At 57.6% G+C, this 24862-nt stretch overlaps 1 protein-coding gene across 1 annotated transcript; it reads left to right on the forward strand.

Moving 5' to 3' along the window:
* The first annotated feature begins 381 nt into the window (after nucleotides 1-381).
* MFSD14A (major facilitator superfamily domain containing 14A) lies at nucleotides 382-24862 on the forward strand. The gene is made up of 12 exons (XM_028502970.2): nucleotides 382-643; nucleotides 5027-5122; nucleotides 10134-10196; nucleotides 12927-13054; nucleotides 14692-14806; nucleotides 15297-15515; nucleotides 15760-15873; nucleotides 16274-16345; nucleotides 20830-20942; nucleotides 21820-21917; nucleotides 22523-22686; nucleotides 23525-24862. The coding sequence occupies exons 1-12, from the start codon at nucleotides 560-562 to the stop codon at nucleotides 23729-23731; spliced, it is 1473 nt and encodes a 490-aa protein (XP_028358771.1). The 5' UTR covers nucleotides 382-559; the 3' UTR covers nucleotides 23732-24862.

Genomic DNA, 24862 nt, shown 5'->3' on the forward strand with positions numbered 1-24862 from the left:
ACGCGCGCTCCGGCCGAGCTCCGGAGGCCCCGCGCCGGGACGACCAGAGGCTGTTTCCGAAAAGCGGGTTTATCTTCCCGGTCCCGGCGGCTCCCTTCGGTTCCCGTAGCTGAGCACACAGCCCGAGAGCGCGCTGCCCTCCCGGTGCCGCCATTTGTCAGCGGTGACTTCCAGAAACTCACGGTTCTCCCCCGGCGAAGGGGGCTCTAACGCTCCCTGCCGCCCAGGGCCCAGCGAGGACCGAGCGATCCGGCGACCCGAGGGCACAGGGAACCCACCCCCGCGACCAGCATCCAGCTCGGAGGCCGAGGGGCGGGGCCGCGGCGTCTGGGCGGGGCCGGGCGGCGTCACGTGGGGCGGGGCGGGGCCGCGGGGCGGGGCCGGGCCGCCCGTCGCCGATCGCACGATGTGACGCGCCGCCCGAGGCAGGCCGGGCCCTGAAGATGGCGGCGGACTCCCCGAGCGGCTCGGCCCGGCAGTAGCGGCGGGACGGCACTCGCCGCGGGGGCCGGCCGCCCCGGGAGTGGCTGCAGCAGCGCCAGGACTCGAGGATGGTAAAATGACCCAGGGGAAGAAGAAGAAACGGGCCGCGAACCGCAGTATCATGCTGGCCAAGAAGATCATCATTAAGGACGGAGGCACGGTGAGCGGGGTGCCGCGCCGGGAGCATCCCTCGGGCCCCACCCGGCCCCCTTCCGTCCCCGCGCCGCCGCCGTGAGTGCCCGCCGCCCCGCCCGTCCGCGGGGCCGCCGTCTTGGCGCCCCGGGCCCCGGCTCCGTGGGCTCTCCTCCCCGGCCTGGCCTGCGGCCTCCGGGGCCCGAGCCGCCGCTGGAGCCGCCGGCCTCGCCCGCACCTGCTGCCCTCGCCTCCGGCGGTCCCCCGGGCCTAGGCCTGGGCCCACGTGCGCCACCGCCGGGGTGCAGTGCGCGCCGGGCCCCACGAGCCGTCGCCGCGCAGTCGTGGGGCCTGGGGGAGCGTCTGCCGGTCTGTCCATACGCTGCTCCCCGGGGCACCGGGCGCGGCCACCCGCTGGGCCCGTAGGGCGCCCGTCCCGGCTTCCGGCGGCTGGGGGCAGCGCTCACACCTGGCTGCCCCAGACCGGTGTAGGTGGGCTCTCCCTTCCCGTCAACACGTCGGAACCGTGGCAGAGCACACCGGGCCTAGTCTGAAACAGCCGCCACCCAGTTGTTTGAAAACCACATCGCGTCTTTTAACGTAAAAAAAAATGCTAATTGGGATTGATCATGCCCCCGGGGAGCGGAAGAAGACGCTTGGAAAGACAGATGGAGGGCAAGAAAAAGTTTGGCTTTTTAGAAACAGTTGCCATCACAGTAAACTTGAAACTGCGCTGTAGTTAACCAGCAGGGGACGTAGGATTTTTAATTGAAAATAGTTCGCCTAGACATTTTGACGCTGTAATTGCTCCATTGCTACACTTTCCGGTCTTGCTTGTATTCTTTGCTGTCCTGTTCAAAACAGAACAGAAAGGTGAGCTAAGAGGCCCCCTTTCCTGGGAAGTGAGCAGAAATGGAGCTTTTCCCCCCCTACTTGTTTATACTTTGCTGGAGCCCTGACCAGCTGCTAGCACAGTGCTGAAATGTGTGAGTCCACCACCACGGAGGAATCGCTAAGTTCATTTGCAATAAGTAACTTTATTTGACATTTCAGAATATGGCCCAGTCAATACGCTAAAATGTAGAAAGCTTGGGACATACAAAACAACTTCAGAATATACTTTGAGTTAACTGTCAAGTTTCTTAGACGCCATGGATTTGACATTTGGTGAAAAGAGAAACTTTTGCGATCCAAGTCCTAAGATCTTTGGGTTGTACCTGATTAATTAAGCATCACTCTGATTAAATCAGGTGTGGATATTCCTGGCTGTTTTTGAGCCCAGGTGGGGAAGCTGCCGTGTGGAGAGGGAAGTAGCACCGGATGCCTTTGTCAACCGTGGGGACTCGCTATTTGAAATCCTTAATAAGACCTACCGACAGAAGCAATGCAGGATTGTACTTTATAGGAGCAAGTGATATTTAAGATCAGTGTTCTCCGTAGAAGGTCGGAATGAAGCTGGGATCAAGGAACACACCTGCCTTCTCTCCAGTTTCGGTTCTGGGTCCTGTCTTTGGGGTATTGATTCACTTCACAGGTGCTTTCATTGCAAATCCTGTGAGGTTTGAGATTATTTTTTATCTTGTTATTTATCAAAGTTACAGCTTTGAATTCACAGCTTGCTTTTGGACACAGAATACATGTTTATACCAGCTGTGTTTTTAAGAGGGAGCGGACAGTACAGGAGAACTTTCTGGACAGCTGTGGGCGTGAGGAGGTTACCATCCATCCCCTGGGTCCACACAGGTTGCACGTCCCACTCTGAGAGCACGGGACACCCCTTTAGAACGGGCTGGATTTAAGCTTGGAGTCCTGCAGGGCCTGCAGTGTGAGTTTGAAGTGGCAAAAACAGTGGTAGAAAAATGTGTGTGCCATCACATTCCTGGATGATTTCTATTGTAGTTTTATGTATTCCTATGTATAAGCGGGATATCTGTATTCTGTATGCCAGGGTAATCTTTCGCAGGGTTTGTGTTTTAACCCACTGTAGCTTTAAGTAAGAAAAAGCGTAACTTCAAAAGTAACACTTTCATAAAGGCATAGACATGATTTTAAAACGACACTTGCCCTAGGCCTCTCTGCTTAAAAAGGGGTCAGACTACTACCATTGTGAATGTTTTTTTTAGAAAGGCAGGAAAGGAAAGTTGCCATTGGATCCTGCTCTGTGCTTCCTGCGTGTGTGTGTTGCCAGTGGGCGGGTTCATTCCGTGTCACGAGTCACGGGTTTGAGGTACAGGGTCACGCGGGGCAGGCTCTGCCCAGTGGCTCCCACCCCTGGCCAGCGGTGCTGACCGGGCCCCTGCCGGTCTTTGGCTGGTGTTCAGCAGTGTTACTCAAATCCTTTTGCTCTGTCTTCTGCCTGTGACGTCTCTGTGAGCCCGATCGTCCAGTTTCAGTGCTTATCAGCAGTGCTGGTCATGGTTTGTCAGGCAGGGCGGTCTGGAACGGTGGAGAGAAGCGAACCCGCCCGAGGGAGCCCGGGCGAGAGTCGCCAGCGGGCTCTGAAGGCGGACCGCGCGGAGGCGTGCGGGTCTGCGGGCGTCGGGGGCTCTGCGCTCTGTGTGCTCGCCCCCAGCCTGTCTGTGCGACTTTCTGGGGCTTCCGTTGTTCTAGGGAGATTCCCAAAGGGTCCGCACCTCCAGAGGTTGAAGAAGAGTGGTTCCGTTTGAAAATGAGATAATTCACTACAGAATAATTCCACAGGTTGAATTTAGTAAATATCGAGTCCTCCCTTCTGTACCATTTCACTGATGGAAGGACATTCTCTTGAATTTGTTTTTTGAAGTGTCCATATGGAGAAGTAACAGTTTTCAGTTAAGTTCTGGGTGTGTGTACCATGTTGGCATATCTCTTACTCAGTGTGGGCCGTGTAGGACTGATAGGGTAGCAGATGCGTGCTGGCATTTAGGGTACTTCCAGGGTTTGGGGGGGTAATTGCTTGAAAGTTTTTAATCTGTTTCCCGTGTTACACTAGTTTTGGGTGTGCAACACAGTGATTAGACATTCACGTGCCTTGCGACGTGCTCACCGTGATGAGCCTAGTGCCCGTCTGACGCCCGCTCGGTCACGACAACGCTGCTGACCGAGTCCTTTGTGCTGCACTCGCAGCCCCGTGACTGGTGTTGTTCCTGGGGTGGGTGCTGCTTCTCCCCTTCACCTTGTCTACCCGCCCCCTGCCCCCCTCCCCCGCCTGGCAGCCGTCTCTTTGTTCTCTGTGTCTGTGAGTTTGCTTCTGTGTGCTTCGTCTTGTTTGTTTTAGAATTCACAGATAAGAGAATCACATGTATTTGTCTCTCCCTGTCTGACTGACTTCACTTAGCATGATACCCTCTACGTTGGGTCCATCCGTATTGTCGCAAGCGGTGAGATTTCATAAAGCCTTCTTTATGGCTGTGTAACATTCCTCTGTGTGTGTGTGTGTGTGTGAGTGTGTGTCTGTGTGAGTGTGTGTGTGAGAGAGAGAGAGAGGGGGAGAGAGAGAGAGAGATCTTCCTTACACGTTTGTCTATTCAGGGGCCCGTAGGTTGCTCCCATGCCTTGGCTGCTGTAACAAGGGTGCGGTGACCACAGGGCTACAGATAGCCTTTTCAAACCAGCACTTTAGAGAGACGCCCACGAGTGGAATCGTTGGTCATATGGTAGTTCTGGTTTTAATGTTTTGGGGCTCCCTCCATCCGTTTTTCCTAGTGGTACCAGCCCACATTCCCAGCAGCGGGAGGGGCCCCGTCTCCGCATCCTGGCCAGCACTGGTTGGTTGTTGGTGTATCGATGGCGACGTTCTGACCTGCGTTAGGTGTTGCCTCGTTGTGGTTTCGATTGCATCCCTCAGATCTGCTCATGTGCCTGCCTGCTGGCCTCCTGTGTGTCCTCTCGGGGAAGTGTCTGTCCGGGCCCTCCGCCCACCTTCTCACCGATCGTCCTGTCTTCTCTGTGTGTGTTCCCTTGTGCCAGGTCCTTCCTTACGTGTTCTGGGCATTAGCCCCGTGTTGGACGTATGTCGCCGGTGGGTTGTCCTCGTGTTGTGCAGATGGCTGCTTCCGCTGGACAGGAGCGCTGCAGTTGGGCGTAGGCCGGTTTCTCGTTAGATTGTTGACATGTAGTACCAGGTGGTTTGTAGAGGCTGAGAGCCAAAGAGTTGTGTTTGTGTTATCAACAGCGTTTTCCTTGCGACTTTTTAAAGTTTGCCTTTTCACATGATCCCTATTCTTTTGTGACTGCAACGGTGGGGCTGCGTCTAGACGAACGGAAACACGTACGGTCTTCACGTGCGAGTCGGTGGAGTGGCTTCAGAGACCAGCCGGAGCGCAGGGCACAAGGCACTCTGCGGAGGCCCCTGGAGCGGGACCTCGGGCACGAGGACCTGGGCCCGGCATCGCCGCCTCGGCGGCTGACCGCGCTGCGCTCTGTTTTCCAGCCTCAAGGGATCGGCTCTCCCAGCGTGTACCACGCGGTCATCGTCATCTTCCTGGAGTTCTTCGCGTGGGGCTTGCTGACGGCGCCCACCCTGGTGGTAAGTCAGCTTCCCCTTCCGTGTGACTGCTTGACCTTTGCCCGCCGTTTCCGGGGGAGGGTGCCCGGTGTGAGGAACACGGCTCTCTGGTCTCCGTGGGCGACCCTCCCACCCAGGCGGTCAGCACACCCCTCCCCCCACACACACACACACCGTCCCATGCGGCCCCTCCTTCGCCCTCACTCCCCGGGGGGCCTGGGCCCTGGCGCTGTGCGGGGGGGCCCTGCCTCGGGTGACCCCTTAGGGGAGACGGGTCTGCGGCCGAGTCACCCAGCAGGGTCATTCTGAGAGTCGTGCACATGGTCCAAACAGAAGTCTCCTCTGCTCGAAGCCAAGGACCTGGAGGTGACCTGGTCTCTTCGGAGGCCTAGGCTGCCTTCCCCCGGACACGGCCAGGTGGGGGCCCCAGGAAAGGCCACCGGGCCGACCGTAAGGGCGGGGGCTGCAGGCGCGTGTCCCCCTGCCGGCGGGTGAGGACCAGGGGCGAGGAAGCAGCAGCATCGGTAGGAATCTTGACCTTGAAAGGTGCGGAGGGTGCACGGACAGTCGACCAAACCCCAAAGACAGAACTGCAAAGAAACGCACTCCCTTGTGTTTCCCTGAGCTCGCTCCTTGTCATACAAACGAGCTTTCTCGAAAAGGGTTTGAATAAATGGAACGGTCGTGTGAGCAGACCGAAGCAGTCCGAGGAAGCCCCGTTCTGGGTTCCTTGGCGTGTGTGCCGCAAGGCTGTGTCATCCTCACTGTGCCTGCTCGTGTGCGGGCGTCTCACGGAGCCCGGGGGGCGGGGGGGGGGGCACAGGTGCTGCCAGAACCGGGCGGCGAAGAAGCGAGCGAGCGCCGCGGGGCGGAGGGCTCACGCGGCCGCACGGAGCGGGACCGGCCCTGGGTGAGGGCCGTGCGGCCGTCCCACGGCCGAGGTTAGTGCTCGGACTGGGGCCCCCTCCGCAGCTCGTGTCCCGGGAGCGGGGCGCCAGTTTCACATGAACGGACTTTCAAAATAAGTGAAAGTGGGCTTTTACCATGGATCTTTTTTTTCAGTTTAGTAACTTTCATGGGGAACCTTTAAACACGAATTTACCCAGTCCTGCCCGCGCTGGTCCGGAACCTCCTCCCGTGATGCGGGCTCACTGTGACCTCTGCAGCCTCATTATGTGGCGATCGGCTGAGGTCACGGGCTGGGGGCCGAGGTCGCGCTGCCTCCCATTCCGGCGGCGGGGCGACGCCCTGTGGTTAAAAGTACTTGAGCTGTGTCCCTGGAGCGAGCAGCCCGTGGACACATACATGGTCACAGGCCCGCACACCCCTGCCCCCTTCAACACACGGTCGCTTCCAGGCCTCAGAAGCACCTTGGGGGTGGGGGGCGGGGGCGGTGTTAGACTCAGGACGCAGGGAGCACAGGAAGGGGCACCGAGCACAGGAAGGGTGGGAGAGGGAGGCCACTCGCCGGCCCCCAGACGGGCAGGAAGCGGCCGAGCCGGTGTCTGACCCGAGGCCTGAGGGTGAGAGCCAGGCCGCCCGGCCCCCAGCCCGCAGAGGTTAAAGCCCTGGCCACGCCGGCAGCAGGCTGTCGGGGAAGCTGCTGTGGTGTCCCCGCGGGTGGCCGTCAGGACTTGAAGTGTGGAGGCCAGTTTTTAAACTTGCCTTTGGTGTCTGTTTTTTAGGTATGTCAAATTTTTGTCCAACTTTGGTATTGTTTTTTTCCCCTAACGGGACAAACGGAAACTGTCTTCTTTAAGAACAAAGAAGGAACACGGTTATTTACATATAAAGGCTTGATTGTTCAGTTTTTTGCAGCAGTGGGAGTGTATTCATTATTTTTGTTAATTAAAAAATGGATAGTACCTTTGATTTTCTTAACTTTTTTTTTAACTTTTCAAAATACTGACTTGAGCCCTGGCTGGCTGCCTTGGCTGGGTACAGCATCAAAAAGGTTGCAGGTTTGATTCCCGGTCAGGGCACGTACAAGGCAGCCAGTCCATGTGTCTTTCTGACATGGATACTTCTCCCTCCCTCCCTCCCTCCCTCCCTCTCCAAAATCAACAAACATACTCTCAGGCAAGGATTAAAAAAAACTTTAAACACTGAATTGAATTCTGATCAGGAAAATGAAAGGCGCTAATTTGGGGGGAGTTAATTAAAAAAATTTTTTTTTTGCCTGCGTGACTACATTTCTTTGAATAATTGCTGGAACCTGATTGCTAATTATTTGGTGTTTAGCAAGATCCCCCCCCCCCCCCCACCTCCGGTTGTTGAAACAGTTACTCTTCATTCTCACTTGTCCTTGACACTTGAAGCTTTAAATGGCACAGTGATGAGTATGATTACTTAGGAGAGTTGTCCGTAATGTTATCCCAGCCATAACTCTTGACCTTTTTCCATTTTTTCCTGATCGTGGTTTTTAACTCAGGCATCGTCTCAGAACGAGTCTGAGGTTAATGTTTTCGTCTTCTCGTTCGTTGCGTGTCCCCAGGTAGCCGCGTCTCTCAGGCCTGCGCTTTCCCTTGTGACGGGGAGAGGCAGGGCGGGCGGGCGGGGCGCAGACACCTCGGCACGCACAACAGGGAGCGAGTGGCAGAGGTGAGGCGGGGCCAGGTGCTGGGCTCCCCCGCGGGCCTCTGGCTCCCGTGCGTGGGGACGGCGGGTGCCGTGGACGCGTCACTGAGGAACTGGTGTGAGGGAACACGTGGACGACTCCGTGTGTGTGTGTTAGTGTGTCCCCCTCCGGTCTCCCTCCGTGACGTGTAATGCTCCCTTCGCAGTCAGGGGCCCCGCACATCTGTGCCAGGTACACCTGGGCTGTGCGGGAGTGAGGCCTGAGAGTGTGCGCTCCTGCCCCCTCCCGGGGCCCGGGGAGGGCTGGATGGGCCCTGGGCCTCGGGGCGGGCCTTCCGGCTGACTGGCAGCTGGACCTGAGCTCTGTCAGCAGTTAGAGTTTTAACCGGAGGCGAATGTTGCGGAAACCTGGGGAGTTTTTCAAAACACCTCGGCCTTCCGCCCATCTTGCTGAGGTCATACACATGTAGTTTTACACGACTAATGAGGGACTAATGTTGTGGGCTTTTTTTTTTTTAAGATTTTGAGGGGGGAAGGGAAGGAGAAAGAGAGGGAGAGAAACATCAGTGTGTGGTTGCCTCTTGCACGCCCCCTACTGGGGACCTGACCCACAACCCAGGCATGTGCCCTGCCTGGGAATCGAACCGGCGACCCTTTAGTGCACAGGCCGGCACTCAGTCCCCTAGGCCACACCAGCCAGGGCACGTTGGCAGTCTTGTTTTCAGCCCACCTTTTGCGGGGCGGGGCAGGGGCAGGCTCCGGGGCAGCACATGGGTCCGGCTCTGACCGAGCCCGCCAGCCTCCAGACCCTCTGCGTCTGCCCCACGTCGGCTGGAGCCGGCGGCAGACGGCGCCTGCTGCAGGGTCCCAGCGCGGCGCTCGGTGAAAAGGGGGCACGGGACGAAGATACAGTGCGCCTGGTTCGTGTGCTAAGTGTCCCTCCCCACCCTTCACTCCCACAATGCTGCACAGTTTAAGTCTCAGAATTTTAAATCGCAAGGACGTTTTCTGAATTCATTCATTGAGCAGACAACCCATCTGAGTCTTGGGCTTGGGCTCTGTGGCAGCCTGGGTTTCTGGAGTGACTGTGGGGTTGGCTTCTGTTTGTTACTTCGTGCTACTTCGCTGCCTTTGTCTTGAGGCCACAGAGCTGCTGGCGCGCTGCGGCCTCACGGGGCCCCACGGCACACGGACCGAGCCAGGGCGCTGCCCTGGGGGTGGCGAGGGCCGCCCACGAGGAGACCCCAGTCCGCTGCAGAGAAAGGTTTTATCCCGAGCGACACTTGGGGAGGTCAGGACCGCACGGTGTCCGGTCGGCGGCGCCGGGTCTGAGTGAACGGCGCGCCAGTGAGGACAGTGGTGCCAGTGGGTCCGGGCTCCGGAACACGCGGGACGACTCCCCGCCCCGGGCCACCCTCCGGGTCCAGCAGCACCGGCCGTGGTGGGTGTCCCCGGGGCGGCTTCCCCACCTCCTGCACGGTCACTCCCCAGACAGGCTTCAGGGGCTGTTCCCTTCACCCTCGGCACGTTTCTTAAGTTCCTGGGGCTTCGTCTCTGATGGTCCTTGTGTCTGCGTGCGTGGGGATCGATGTGGAATCTCGAGTGGCTGGGAGGGGCGCGCTCCAGCCCTGGCAAGGTTTCCTGGCCCGACCCCTCGGCCCACTTCCCTCCTGAGCAGGAGCCCTGCCCTGCAGCCCCCGCGGGGCCACCCCGCTGTCCCTCCCTCCCTGGGAGACGTCTGAGGTCGGGCCGGGCGGAGCTGCCTCGTCTGGGAAGCGGCGGTGCCATCGCGGGCGGGGGGCGGGGTTTTAGGGTAGCAGCTGCCCTCCTTGTGCCGCCAGTTCCCTTCTCTCCAGCGGCCCCCCGGGGGCCGGACTGGCACCCCGTGGCCTGATAGCAGGCCGTGGGAGGGCGAAAGAACTTGTGAGCCGTTTTCGTGGGTGGGGCTTTTCCCCCTGCTTTATGGACTCTGTCTAGATCCACTTTACGGCGGTTAACACAGCAGTTCCCCGTGACCTCCCCAGTCTGCTGTCTAGGACCGCGGCGTGCACCTGCCCGCAGAGGAGTCCCCTCAGTCGGTCGGTCGGTCACCCGTGGGGCGAGGAGAGCGTAGCGTAGGGTGAGCAAGCGTGGCCTGCAGACCCGACCTCCTGTGCTCGCTCCCAGTTTTGCCACTCCGAGTGGAACCCCAGGCATTTGACAGGTGTGTGTGTCGGCTTTCCCGCCGGGCGTCCTGAGGAGGTAAAGTGCCCGAGGCGGCGCCTGGGGCCCCGGGAAACGCCCGTGCGTGGTGCTGGTGTGGGCGTCTGCCGCGTGCACAGTGTCCACGCGGCTGGAAATGCCTGTGACCTGAAACTAGGTTGTATGTGTCACGAAGGCGGGTTTTAAAGTGTAAGTGTAGACGTTGTGCTGAGACTAAAACGCAGCGTATTTTTATTTTGTTTTTATCCTCTAGGTCTTACATGAAACCTTCCCTAAACACACATTTCTGATGAACGGCCTCATTCAAGGAGTAAAGGTAGGAGCAGTGGCACGTACACACCCACACACACGTGTACACACACCCACACACATGTAATATCCTGGCGTGACATGGATTTAGTTATTCTTGGGGAATACTTAAGTCTTTTAACTGACTGGGTTTTAAGTATGATTTGACTCAGTATAGCCAACTGTGTCATGGTGAGTCACGTCATGTCAGATTTCCCTCGTGTTTTACGTGTTAGCACTTTCATTCCAGGGATCCGAACGCTTTTGTAAACTGCCAGGAAGACTGTAAGGTCCAGTTGGAGGCGTAGGTACCCCTGCCTCTCCTCCACACACAGCTGCAGCAAAAGATACAACTAGAGTACAAAACAGACATGACCCAGAACGGTCAGGACATCGGGCTGTGTGGACGTCCGACAACCCAGGATTTAAAGAAGCCACACTCGTCCAGCGGGCAGGAGGGGCGGCGACGGAGAGGCGGTCCCCAGTTCAGGCGTGGGTGAAAAACCCAGAGGGAAACCTTGAGCCCCAGTCCGGACCACCTGGCCCAGGGGGTCAGCACCAGGAAGATCAGCCCCCATAACTCCGGCTGTAAAACCAGTGCATCTGGGGCAGCGGAAGAAACTGCAGAATTCTCAAGAGACTCCTCTTAAAGGGCCCACAGCGGACGTAGGGCCTGCAGACTCGCCCACTCCGGGGCTCAGCAGCAGGGCAACACTCCAGAGGCTGGGCCACAGCACCGTCCCTCTGAGAGCCCTCCCCCAGCAGAGCGACAGAGCGGTGGTGGGGTGCCCCCTCCCCATGACGGCGTGAGGCTCTGCCCCACGCCACTGCACAGGCGCGCTTTTCTACAGATGCCGCAGACTGAGACTCGCCATCAGTGGCTCTGCCTGGGGCACGGGACCAAACACGCGGAGGCCGCCAGAACGAGGAGACAGAGAGATGCGGCCCGAATGAAAGAACAGAGCAAGACCCAGAAAAAGAACGAAATGGATGGAGGTAAGCGACCTACCAGATGCACAGAGAAGACACTGGTGATCAGGACGCTCCAGGAACTCACTGGGCACGGCAGCAGCATCGGAAAGGCCCAGGCAGCAGTGAAGGCTGCTTTCAGTGAAACAAAGGAAAATCCACAGGGGACCAGCAGTGGAGGAGATGAATTCAATACTCAAATCAGTGGTTTGGAACACAAGGAAAAAGCTTTCAATCAGAACAGCAGGAAGGAAAAAAGAATTCAGAAAACCAAGGACAGGCTTCAGAACACCTGGGACTTCTTCAAACATAACCACATCCAAATCACAGGGGTACCAGAAGGGGAAGAGGAAGAACAAGAAATTGAAAACATATTTGAAAAAATAACGAAAGAAAACTTCCCGAATCTGGTGAAGGAAATAGACATACAAGTCCAGGAAGCCCAGAGAGTCCCAAATAAGGCTGCCTCAAAGAGGCCCACGCCAAGGCCCATGAGAATTAAAATACCAAAGGTTAAAGATAAAGAGAGAATCTTAAAAGCAGCAAGAGAAACAGTTACCTACAGGGGAGTTCCCGTAAGACTGTCACCTGATCTCTCAAAAGAAGCTTTGTAGGCTAGAAGGGACTGGAAAGAAGTATTCAGAGTCATGAAAAGCAGGGACCCACGGTGTAGATGACTCGGTGCAGCAGAGCTATCATTTAGACTCGAAGGGCAGATAAAATGCTTCCCAGACAAGGGAGTTCATCTTCACCAAGCTGTTATTACGTGAAATGCTAAAGGGAACTACAGAAGAAAAGGAAGATCAAAACTGAACATTAAAATGGCAACAAATTCACAGCTGTCAATAACTGGATCCGAATAACAAGCTAAGCAAACAAGCAGAACAGGAACAGGATCACCGAAACGGAGATCACATGGAGGGTTATCAGCAGGGAGGGGGAGGAGGGGGGATGGGGGGAAGGTACAGGGAATAAGCAGCACAAACTGGTAGGAACAAAATGGACGGGGGAAGGGTAAGAATAGTACGGGAGACGGAGAAGCCAAAGAACTCACATGTACGACTCACAGACATGAACTAAAGCCGGGGGGCGGGGGTTGCTCGAGGAAATGGGGGTACCAGGTAGAGGGGGTAAAGGGGAAAAATTGGGACGACTCTAATAGCATAATCAATTAAAAAAAGTTTTTTAAAGAAACACACCAAAATGTTATTTTTGGTTTCTTTGGAAACAGATAATGCATAATTTTTGCTTGCTTATTTATATTGATCTAGCTTACAAATTGTCTACTGTATATTGGTTTTATTAGCATAACATTTTTGTAATTATTGAACTTTATCCTTCTGGAAAAATGTAAGTTGAAAAGAACCATTTTAAAAACAGAAATATAAAACTTGGTCAGTATGGAAAAGTCCCGATTATTCCGCACGTTCTTGACTCTTCATCTGACTAACAGATTTCATCAACACGTTAATAACAGGCCGGGACTCTGAAACAGACCGTGACCAGGACACTGCCTCTCCCATTGCTGGTGGCGCCACTGCGGCTGCGCGGCCCGGGCGCGCTCCGTGTTCAGTGCGCGGCCAGGCCAGCCCCGCGTGCGGACGGCTCTGGACAGACGGGGCGGGGTCGCGCACACAGCGCGAGTGGGCGGGAAACGCGCGGTCCGCCCGAAGCTCGACGGCGTCTCACGGTAGAAGTGAACTTGTTTAAGGTTCTGCTCGCGGCAGAATGGTTGACCTTGGGCCCGTCCGTGGACACAGGGTACATTTTCTCCGTTTGCCTTTTTTAGGGTTTGTTGTCATTCCTCAGCGCCCCGCTAATTGGTGCTCTCTCCGACGTCTGGGGCCGCAAGTCCTTCCTGCTGCTAACCGTGTTCTTCACGTGCGCCCCCATCCCTCTGATGCGGATCAGCCCGTGGTGAGTGCGCGCCGGCCGGTCCCGGGGCCCCATGGTGCCCTCCACCGTCTTCTGAGCGCCCCCTCGCCGGGCGCGCTCGGGGCCGCCCCGTCTGTGCAGGTTTTGGTTGTGTTCTTTCAGTTTGTCCTTGTCGCAGGTAGCAGGGCCCTCGGAGGTGGAGGGGCTGGGTGGCAGCTCCCCAGGGCTGTGGACCCCGCCGCTGCTGCGGTGCGGGGAGGGGGGGACGCTGTGCGGGGGACGCCTGGCGAGCTGGCGAGGGACCTCAGAGCCTGGAGTCGGAACGTTTTAGGGACTGCACTGGGCTGCCAGCTGCTTCTCGTCGTCGTTACATAGAATGTTAGAAACACAGTTTACCACCCTTGTCTGTATTAGTTAGGAGGGGATTTTATTATAGGTCAGTAAAGCCTTCTGCTCAAAGTCAAGGAGCCCGCGTTTCCCGTCCACATGACAGGGACCGGGACTCGATGGGTCCAGAGCCGCGTGGCACTTCCGGGACCCAGAGCTCCTCTCCGCCTGGCTGTCACCTGCTGTCCCCTCGCTGTCCGACGGGGTGGGGGCTGCCCGGGCTCCAGCTCACACTGCAGGCCGGCCTGGCTGAGAGGGCGCGCTGCCTTCCCATCCAGCCCCGATCTCCGCTGGCGTCTGGCCTCAGACCTGTGCTGTGCCAGGCTGCCTGAGGCTGGCGAGAGGGCACTCCCTGCCCCTGGGGAGGTCAGGATGCCTGCTGAGGGGGAGGGGAGGGGGTGCCCCCAGCGGGTGATTTCTCCCTGGGGTCAGCCCAGTTTAGTTGTAAATGTGCTAGTTCTTTGACTGATGTTGAATTCCACTGGGTGTCATCAGTTAATTCCACGTCTTAGGAGGCGTCTGCTTCCCGGGTGTGTCCAGAAAAGCCGAGGGCCTGTGTGGGGCAGGAGCCCCCTCAGCCCTGCAGACCGAGTCCCTGCCCAGTGGGTCTGGGGGGTGGGCGAGGACTCGCTGTGGAGGGCGGTGTGTTGGGAAAATCAGTAAGCAATGGAGTCCTGGTGGAATGATTTTGAAAGCTCAAACGATCACATGTTATTTTAAAATCTAAACATCAGCATTACACTAGAAACTTCTATTTGCAGCCACATATGTTGGAATCATAGAGCTTTTTAAAATATCTTTTGTCCGCTCTTCATTCCTGAGTTTATTTGCAAACTGTGCTGTGCAGGTTTTTTCTATGTGAACACTGAGTTACTTGTTTTGCCAACGTATAAAAAGCTCAAGATAATTTATGGAAATAACATCTGGTTTCTATAAGTCGGCTCAAGGTAGCCAGAGGGTACCTGGTGCTCAGTGTGACCTGCGGAATCTGTCGTCCTGTGACAGTGCTGGGGAGGGTCAGGGAGGGGCTGCAGCCAGTGCACTTGGTGGCTGTGTTAGGTCGACACCACAGAGCCACTTAACAATTCAGCAGTGGGGTGCCCTTAAGGGTGACCCGGGCACGTAACCGACTTGCAAGTGTTCCTACGCGGTAGCCAGGTGGCCGTCGGGGGCCCTCCGGCCTGGCGTGTGCAAGGCAGCTGAGGCCGATGGTCCTAGAGCAGCGGAGGCGGCCGGCGGGACCGGGCGGAGCGGCCATTCTCACCGGCTCTGGGCCCTGGTCTTCCCTCCAGGTGGTACTTCGCCGTCATCTCCGTCTCCGGCGTGTTCGCCGTGACCTTCTCCGTGGTGTTCGCCTACGTAGCAGACATAACGCAGGAGCACGAGCGGAGCATGGCCTACGGACAGGTCTGTGCGCCCGCCCCGCCCCTTGGACCCCGCCCCCGCCCCCGGGCCGACCTGCCCGCTCCCCCACTGCAGGCGCCCACGACACAGCCCTCCCTTCGGGCCGCTCGGCGCTGGCCTCAGTGCAGAGCCACGGCGGTGAGGGCTGGCCGGTCCCCGGGGCAGCTCCGAGGTCACCGCAGAGCACCTCCTCGCCGCTGCAGCCCCTCTGAGCAGAACACTGAAACTAAGAACGACTTCCTTCCTCGACCCGGCCAGTGTTCTGTTTGGTTTTTAATCTGTTTGCCGGCGCCTCTGCCAGAAGGATGTATTTGAGCAAACAGATCCACGGAGGCTCGGAGCCTCTGTCTTGGAGGCTGCTGCGCAGCCTTCAGTTAAGAATCGGACCCATTCCCCTCCCCGCAGAGGAAGAGCGTTTAAGGCACAGCTCAGGGAGGAGCACGGGGGTCGCAGCGTCCTGAGGCGTCTCGCCTTTGACCTTGGCTTGTTCCAGGTTTCGGCCACATTTGCTGCCAGCTTGGTGATCAGCCCCGCCATCGGCGCGTACCTGGGCCGGGTGTACGGGGACAGCCTGGTGGTGGTCCTGGCCACGGCCATCGCCCTGCTGGACATCTGCTTCATCCTCGTTGCTGTGCCCGAGTCGCTGCCCGAGAAGATGCGGCCGGCGTCCTGGGGGGCGCCCATCTCCTGGGAGCAGGCCGACCCCTTCGCAGTACGTCCACGGGGTCTCCGCCGTGGCAGGAAGGGGCCGTGTGGTTCAGTGTGGCGGCAGGAGTGTTTTCTTGTGGGCGTTTCTTTGGGGAGAGAGTTGATTCTGAAACAGTTTTGAGCCTTGTTTGGGGAGGATGAGCAAACTCGGGAGAGGCACCCAGGGTCTCTGGACGCCGCCGAGGGGGAGAGGGGGTCTGCGCGGCCCCGGGCTCCGCGGGCGCTGACCCGGCCCTCCCCCCGTCTAGTCCCTGAAGAAGGTGGGCCAGGACTCGGTCGTGCTGCTCATCTGCATCACGGTGTTCCTCTCCTACCTCCCGGAGGCCGGCCAGTACTCCAGCTTCTTCCTGTACCTCCGACAGGTGAGCCCCGCCCGCGCTCGTGGGGTGCGGCAGCAGGGCCTTCTGGAGCGAAGGCCGTCCGCACGCCGCAGCTCGCTGGCATCGGCCACGGGCCGCTGTGGCCGCCCATCCCGGGTGGGAGCGATCCGCCGTCCCCGCCAGCGAGTCGGAGTCTGTCCGCTGCTCGCGCGGGTGGCGGGCCCTCTGACCCCTTGGAGAGGGCCCTCTGACCCCTCAGGGCGCACAGGAGGACAGCAGCCGCCGGGCGGGGGGCGTTCAGTTGTCTCTTCCTCCTTGGCACTCACTTCTCGGCCAAGGTCATGTGCTGAAGAATTCTTCAGTTATAAATGAGGAGTGGGGGGGTGGTTTATGGTATTTGCTGTGCTTCTTTATTTATTAAGTTTTTCTGGAAACCTTCTAGATAATGAAATTTTCCCCGGAGAGCGTGGCTGCATTTATAGCAGTTCTCGGCATTCTGTCCATCATTGCACAGGTGAGTCCCTTCAGCGGGCGGGGGCACGTGTCACGGCGGGCTGGGCCTGGCCGCCATCCAGACGGGGCCTCAGCGGCCCTCACGGTTGGGTCTTGGCGGAGTCACCCTGTCGGGATCTGTGGGCCACAGGTTCAGAAACTTGACTTGGACAGGTAGCTGACATCGATCAGATTTGGGGGGAGAGACGTGTGTCAATCACTGTATGACGCATAAATCAGAAAGACTGTTGAGTTACACCAGGGTATAACCTGTGTAAAGTGAGGCATTTTATATCGGTTCTTCCTTTGACTCATTCATTCAGATACTTACTGACTGCCTGCCACGTGGCAGCTGCTGGGGGGATAGCTGTGAACTTAACCAAATCCCTGCTGTGCTAGAGTTTACATTTTTTGTTGAATAAGGTAATTATTAAGTAGGTCAATTTAAACATATCCGGTATAGTGAGAACTCGAAAGAAAAGGTCCAGAGGACATAAAAAGCAACAGGGTGTAGCGTCCCTGGGAGGGCTGGGAAGGCGTTGCTGATACGCGGTAACCATGGTGACTGGAGCCGATGCGATGCTCATGCTAGGAGGAGGGAGCCCGGGAATGGAAATGAAGCTCCCTGGGGAGACTGCGCCAGGCTGGCCCTGGGCCGGGGGTGGGGCTAGGGCACCGGAGCCCGGAGAGGGATGCTCCCGGAATGTGCCAGGTGAAGGGGGCAGGGCAGGGTCCTGCAGGGCGGCTCCGACTCCCAGGCGGACCAGGAAGCCGGGGAAGGGCTTCCAGCAGAGGAGCGTGTGGCAGTGTTTGCTGGGAGAGCCCGAGGGTGGCCGGTGGCTGTTTGAGGAAGGAAAAACGTGGGTTTTCTTAGGAGACACTGCTTCCCAGCCTGCCACTGCCGGGCTGATCTCTGCCGCAGTAAGCCCTGGTCCAGGACCGGGTCTTCTTCCTGTGTAGCAGCCCCACCCACTCCCGGTCACGTGGCTTTGCCTCTGCCAATCATCTCTCACTCCCCCCCCCCCCAGGGGCAGTCTGCAGGGTCCTGCTTTCTGTGAGGAAGTGGAAGGGCGAGTCCTTTAATGGGTCTTGGGCAGGTTTCTCCACCTCGCAGTGGGGCTCCCGCTGCAGATCCTGTCATTTGTGAATTTTCGGTAGGTTTGGTGATAGACTTTAAATTCCGTGGCGTGCCGCCTCCACGCTCGCACCCGTGCACACGCAGGGCGTGGAGCCCTGGTGCGGTGCCTGACTGCGGGTTGACCTGGGCCGGCCCGGACGGCACTGCCTTGTTGCCTGCGTCACACAAGGAAAAGACGCTCGCAGTGAGAACAGCCGCTTGTGTTGAGCTGACCTTGAACCCTGAGATAGAACCAAGCTGGTCAAGACGCATTATCTTTTCAGACGTTGCCGAGAGTAGATTTGCCGCCGTCCGTTCCGGATGAAAGGACGGGCGACAGGCACTGCGACAGTGGGGAGACCGGGGGCTGCGGGCGCAGGGGCTCTGTTCCAGTCTGAAGGGCCTGTGCTCCTGCAGTAGTAACACCAGACTGTGCGCGGGGCGGGCTGCAGGTGCTCAGCCGGTGGCTGGCACCTGGCCCACGGGGCACAGGCGGGCCACAGTCCTTGGGAGCTCAGGGCCTTGGAGAACAGCCGTGTCCTGCAGGGGAGACCCTGGCCACAGGCCTCAGGGGTGGGGAGGGAGCGGCCACATCAGCCACCCGGAGCGTTTGGGGCAGAAGCACAGCCCAGGGACTACAGGGCCAGGTGGGAAATAGTATTTGAGATGTAAAAGTACATTTTAGGAGAGAGAAAATTAGTGGGTGTTCAAAAACAGGTGAGTAGGAGCATGCAGTCTGCACATATTGATTCTGGCATCTTCGTGTCGTCGTGTGTACTACTGAAATGTTGAGAACACTTAATACGGAGCCCGAAGGCAGGTCGTCTGGTGTTCTTGTTTGTGTGAGGACGCAGTTCGGAGTGACTATGCCGTTGACCTTGAGCCTGGGAAAGGCCATGTCCTTCCTGCTTGTCCTGTCCTATCCAGTAGCTGGAGCTGCCACCCAGCCCTCACTGTGGTGTGGGCCTCCTGCCTCTCCCTCTGTCCTGAGTGTCGTGTCCCCCCCCCCCCCACCCTGAGTCCCCGTGTTGACTTGGCCATGGAACACACTGTCACATGCCGGGAGGGCCTCAGTGGACGGAGGTCAGCACTGTGTCCGTTTGGTCCCTCGGCCCCCACACTGTGCCAGCAGCCAGCAGGGGCAAACTGACAGCTCACTGGGACGTTTGTGTAATGTTTTAGAAACTTGAAAGACTAGTAGTAAGCACATCAGAATTTGGGAGGTGTACCTGAAAATGTGGCGACACTGGACAGTGCACCTTCCCGTGGGAGCCGAGTGGGGGCCGTCCCCTCTGGGGCCTGTACACTCCGCTGCGCCGTGCGGGCTCCGTGTGCCCTCCAGGCCCCGCCCCTCTCCAGCACGCCTGGGACGTCTGGCGCTGGGCCCTGAACCTGTGGGCCGCCTCCCTCCCTGCGGTGCACGCGGCTCCCTCGGGCCTCGCCAGTCACTTGGCTGTCAGTGTCCCTTTCAGTGCATGCTCCCTCTCACCGCCCGCCCCCCCCATCAGCCCCTCAGCTGGTGGCTCCTGTGCCCTGCTCAGCAGACACTGGAGGCAGCAGCCCTGGCCGCCTGCACTGCGGCCGCTGCCCGTTTGCAGCCACACCTGCTCACTGCAGCTTAGGCAGCATTCTGCGGAGTTTTCATGAAGTAGAATTTTAAACAAACTCACTTTGCTTTGCAACCAGAACAAAACCTACATGTGATCTCCCTTACTTCCCTCCAACCTCCGTGTTGGGTGCACACCAGTCCAGGCCCTAGGGGCTGGCCCTCCCTCCTCTAGCCCTCCCCCCTCCCAGGTTCTTCTCCACGCCCCCCCCCCCCCCCCCCCCCCCCCCCCCACTCGGGCTGCCGCCTCAGCGTTGCCTCCTAGCCTCGGAAGGGCCTCCCTGCCCTGCCCACCTGGAGCTGAGCAGCCTCAGCCTGGAGTTACCTGCTTAAGTGCGCTGATACCCGTCTTTCCTCCACCAGGAGGGAATCCTTTTGCTGACGTACTTGGACTAGTCATGGGCCCACAGAGGTCACCGCCCTCTGACCTAGAACACTGAGGGACATGGCAGGGCTGTGGCAGGTATTTGAGTGACCAGAGCTGATGTCAGTTAACAATCAATTTGCTGTGTCATCTTGGTTAAGTTATACATCACTTAACATCCTCAAAATGAGTTATACTAGATTAAGGGACAATTACTCTTATATACCGTACTGTTATAATCTGCTCCATCGTTGAGGATATTGTGACATTCGAGATCGCACCAGCTTCTCATAAACACTGAAGAACTGGCGTTCGGTGCTGGCTGGGGAGACAGATGGGAAAGCAGGCCTGTCCCCTCTCTGAAAGGAAGCAGGGCGAGGCAGGGTCCCTGTCACGGGGCCACCGCGCACGCAGGTTCTCTCCGCTGGCGGCTGCCGGGCACGACGCCCGTTTGAGGCCGCGGCTGGGGACCTGCCGCAGCAGAGACCCACGTCTTCCGGAACTCTGTCTCAGACGAGAAAGACATGAGTCCTGATTGTTGAAGAACCCCTTGCTTTGTACTGGCTCATTGGATTAAATCTGGTTAAGCTCTTCAATGACTGTCTCAGTTGAAAGAATTTCAGACCTGATCACTGAGAGTTTAGAGTGCCGGCCAGTCATTAGACTGATTTCCTGAATCACTTGCATTTCCTCCTTGAGGAGCTCGTATGTGGTGTGTGTCATTCCTGAACTAGACCCACCAGAGCTGCTCCCCAGGGTCCCCGGGCCACTGCAGAGGGTGTCAGCTGTGAAAGAAAACGGGGAGCAGGAAGGCCCGCCAGCCCGCAGTGCCTTGACTGAGCCCCCTTCTCCCCGTGTGGGACCCCGAGCTCCTTGCGTGGTGTGAGCTGGGGCGGTGGAGGTGGGCGGCCTGCGGGGGCAGGGCTGGTGTTCCCAAAGGCCGCGGTCTCAGCCGTACGCTGGGCCCCCCACTTCTCAGAGTGAGTGGCCGTTGGCAGAGCCTGGTGGGGCTGGCAGCAGACGGACTTGGGTGCAGCACGCAAGGGCTGCTGGACTGGGCAGGTTTTCTGCAGTCGGGGAGGAGCGGGGACCAGTCGCCTGTTATGTGACAGGGCCATCCGAGTCACCTGAGAACCCTCGGGCCTCCGGTTGTACCTGCTGGTCTGGGTGGCGCTCAGCCTCAGCAGAAATGGCAGGAGCTCGGCTCAACTCCCTCTTTCCGCTTCCTGCGTTCCTCCTGGGTGGCGTCGCCCCTGCTTCCGTGACCTGGAGCCGTGGTCTCAGACACACTCGTTTTGGCTAAAAAGCCAAAATGTAGGAAAACAGAATGGTCTTATTACAGGTTGAAAGAAATCACCAAATAGCTTTTCTTTTAACAAGTTGCTGTGTTCTGATGCACCATTTTGGTCTTTCTCCCAGACCATCGTCTTGAGTTTACTCATGAGGTCCATCGGAAACAAGAACACCATCCTGCTGGGCCTGGGGTTTCAGATACTGCAGCTGGCGTGGTACGGCTTCGGTTCGGAGCCCTGGTAGGTGTGCTTGTTTTAATCTTGAACATTTTGGTGTTTGCCTCTTTCGTCGTTTTTTTTTTCCCCCTACTTTGAGGTATAATTGACAGTTTCTGTAGTTATTTGCTTTTCAGCTAAGGCTTAGACTTCAGCCTTTACTATGCTTTTTTCTCTCAAACTGTATAATACAAACCTCTCCCCTGTGTGCTCAAATATTCTAGCATGGCCTGCCAGGTGGGATTTTATAGCTCAGTCACGGGCTGGGCTTTTGAAGGAGACTCTTGAGCCCTTGAATCCCGAGTGAGTGTTCAATGTCTCCATCGATCTCGTCAGAAGACAGCACCCAGTCCCGTAGCAACAGGGCCCCGAAAGTTAGCGTGCTTTTGCCTTTTCTGTTTTTCTGGCTGGAGGGATCGTTACCCACGGCAGCGTCGCAGTCTCCTGCGGAGGCTGGGCCGCCCCTGCCAGCCTGGCTCCCTGAGCGCGGGCGGGAGGTGCCTGCAGGAGGGACCCGCTGTGTGCCGACGCCCCACACACCTGCGCACGCCCTCCGTCCGCACTCGGCGTGTTCTGACGGACACTCTGGGTTCCAGTCCAGCTTTCAGGAGGGGTTGCTCACGGTTTATCTAAAACACTGTTTTAAACATCAGACCAGGGGCATCCCAAAGTTTGATCCAATCGGTGGTATCTCCACCTGCATCAGAAGACAGTGGGCACGTTGCAGGAGTTACTGCCTTCACATGTGTAGAAACGTTTAATGGTGTTTATCCGTGTTACACGTTACCCTCCGAGTATGGGGGGCCACCCTTCCAGGACCCACTGGCGCGGCTCTCCAGGCCCCGGAGCTCACCTGGGGCTGCTGGGGGCTGACACCCAGGCTTCGCTGCTCTGCCCACAGGATGATGTGGGCCGCAGGGGCCGTGGCCGCCATGTCCAGCATCACCTTCCCGGCTGTCAGTGCCCTGGTCTCGCGGACCGCTGACGCCGACCAGCAAGGTGAGTCCGTGGGGCGCACAGAACACCGTGGTCCCGGCCCCTCCTCGGGTACGGACAGCTTGTGCCTCTGAGGGGGGCCACGCCACTCTCGCCGATCACCTAGGGGCGCTCTGATGCACCGGGCACCTGGGGCCTCGCTCAGCCCTCGTACGGACCTCATGGGCTCAGTGATGTGAGCACAGCTGGCACACACATTTCTGTCGCCTTAGGCTTAGTGGTGGGAACGTCCAATTCTCGAAATGGTAACAATTCTTTGAAAAAATATCTGGTCATAAAAAAGCGGTGTTCCGAAAGACTGCCAGCAGCCACTGGGTTGATGGAAGAGGAAGGCGGGCGAGCTGCCTTTCTGGTGTGAGCGCGCGCCCGAGGCGAGCGGGAGGCGGGGCTGCACCCGGTCTCGGGAGCTCCCAGCCCACCTGTGCCTGTGGCACACGGGGCCGAGCTCCGTCTGCCCCACCTGAGCCGCTACACTTCACGGAGCGGCTGTCACAGTCCGCTGCCACTTGCTGGTGTGTGACAAGAGCTTTGGTTTCCGGCTGTCGGTGCGGCCTCCAGGGCAGGACAAGCTGCCGTGTCCTGAGTGGTCCCCTCTCCCAACAACTCAGGTGTCGTCCAGGGAATGATAACGGGAATCCGGGGGCTGTGCAACGGCCTGGGCCCAGCTCTGTACGGCTTCATCTTCTACATCTTCCACGTGGAGCTGAAAGAGCTGCCGATGACGGGGACGGACGTGGGCACGAACACCAGCCCGCAGCACCACTTCGAGCAGGTGGGTCGCCCTCTCACGGTGCAGAGGCGTGCGCCTGGCCGCTCAGGAAAGCCACGGTGCCCATTCTCACCAGCGCGCCCGTCTATAGATGGGCCGGTGCCCTCGAAACCAGAGCCCAACCGGCTGTGCAGCCTCTTCCCCTGGGCACGAGGGCAGTTTCGGCATCCCATCTCGGCCGTGTGGTGCCGGGGGCACGGGCTGCAGCCGGCTGTCAGAGGCCTTCCGCGCAGGGGCGGGGGGGGCAGGGGGGCAGGCGGGCGCTGCGAGACTCCCCTCACCACGACTGAACACCGCCAGCGGCAGACACCCTTTCCCTGTTGGCCGGACAGAGCTGCAGGCCAGCCTCCTGAGCAGCTGCAGGACGGGTTTTAAACGAGTGCCGGGCGCGTCCGGCGGGGGAGCCGGCTGTGCAGGTTCTGGTGAAACAGGTCCACCCGTTCTCCCTGCCCAGCCTGGCCTGTGGGTGCCGGCTCTGCACTCCCGTTCACACCCGTGTGCCGCTCGGCTTTACTCTCCTCCGTCCCACTTTCCTCTCGAGCGAGTTAAGTGGAGGCTCCTAGAACGTGCTCAGGCTGTGTGCTGCCGGTGACGGTACTTTTGCACGGGATATCTGGCTGTTTTCTTGGGTCAGCTGTTACCCCCAGAATTCTCTATTGAGACTACGATGGTACCCCTTTACTCCTGCAAAGGGAATGCTTTTCTAGCTATGGCTCTAATGCCATAATTAAATAATTATGGTTTGTAATTCACAGCAATGGGATATCACCAAAAGAAAAGCAATCTCATGAGCAAAGGTGTTTTCGCAAAAGTGCCAATCACGCCTTCCTGTCTCCCCTAGAACTCCATCATCCCCGGCCCCCCCTTCCTCTTCGGAGCCTGCTCGGTCCTGCTGGCTCTGCTGGTGGCCTTGTTCATCCCGGAACACACCAACCTGAGCCTGCGGCCCGGCGGCTGGAGGAAGCACTGCGGCGGGCACAGCCACCCTCACAGCACGCAGGCGCCAGGAGAGGCCAAAGAACCCCTGCTCCAGGACACGAACGTGTGACGCCGCCGCCGGGGCGGCTCCCCCCCCCTGCGCCGGGGCTGGGCTTGCACCTGCGGCCCCAACGGACATTCCACTCCCATCCACGACGGACTGTCAGGGTGTCTTAACCAACGCGTCTGCATGGGCTCCGTGGGGACTCCAGAACGAACCGGACAGTTTTCCAAAGATGTTACAATTTTTTTGAAAAGGAACCTTTTGTTTATTAGAACCAATTTCTTGCCACTAAACTGTTTGTTTTGTTATATACACCCTTTAATTAAAAACTCTATGTGTAACTTCTTATATACTAGCAATGTCTCTGCTACCGTTTCCCGCAGGTGTTGAGCTTTAACTACGTGCCGACTCGCAGCAGACAGAGCGGGAGGCGCGGCTACGGACCTGTTGTTTTTAACCTGTACAACCTGGAGTTAGATCTCATCATTGTAAAATCTTGGGTCAAATAATTCAAAGCCTTAATGCAGATGCACTAAAGAAATGGTAAATTGTTTGCATTAAAAGAACAACTCAAGAAAACTGTACTAAATCTGAATCATGTTTCAAACTTGTTTGCAGTAATTTTATTTTAAACAGTACTCACTACTGGTTTTTAAGTAAGAAATACGAGTCGTGTAGAATGTCACTGAGTTGGGGTGCTCAGAGCCTGTCCATCTCGATGCTGGCTCGCAGTTGCCCCCAGCGACTCACACCGCTGTTCCTTGTGCTCGTGTGGTCACAGGGACCTCAGCACTCGGAACCGCGTCTAAAAACCACACAGCGAAGCCGGTGCCCTTGAGAACGCGTCCGTGTGCTACCTACGTGCAGATAGACAAACATAGTGGCCTTTCGGGACCGTCACAGGAACACTTCCCTTGCAGAGCTGGTGTCTGTCCTAGGTTTTCAGGGCCCTAGAGGAGAGCTTTATACAATTACCGATGTGAATTTCTCTAAAGTGTATATTTTTGTGTCCAGTTATATTATTTAAAAAAGTGTTACTTTGTAAAAATTGTACATAGGGTACTGTATAGTCTACACAGTTTTCATCTTGTGTGTAGTTACTGCTTAATGCTTTTTAAACTTGGAACATTCACTTATGGTTACATAGGTCTCAAAGAAATGTAAATATTCTGTTAATAAAATTAAATATTTTAATGA

Source organism: Phyllostomus discolor, chromosome 14, assembly GCF_004126475.2.
Source record: "Phyllostomus discolor isolate MPI-MPIP mPhyDis1 chromosome 14, mPhyDis1.pri.v3, whole genome shotgun sequence".
In the NCBI taxonomy this organism is placed as follows: Eukaryota; Metazoa; Chordata; class Mammalia; order Chiroptera; family Phyllostomidae; genus Phyllostomus; species Phyllostomus discolor.

What these genes read in the sequence shown, in the direction of transcription:
- MFSD14A (XM_028502970.2), top strand. Translation starts at nt 560, where the DNA reads ATGACCCAGGGGAAGAAGAAGAAACGGGCCGCGAACCGCAGTATCATG. An exon ending in GGAGCATGGCCTACGGACAG is followed by an intron (nt 14,807 to 15,296) that starts GTCTGTGCGCCC and finishes GGCTTGTTCCAG; the next exon opens with GTTTCGGCCACATTTGCTGC. An exon ending in CGCTGACGCCGACCAGCAAG is followed by an intron (nt 21,918 to 22,522) that starts GTGAGTCCGTGG and finishes CCAACAACTCAG; the next exon opens with GTGTCGTCCAGGGAATGATA.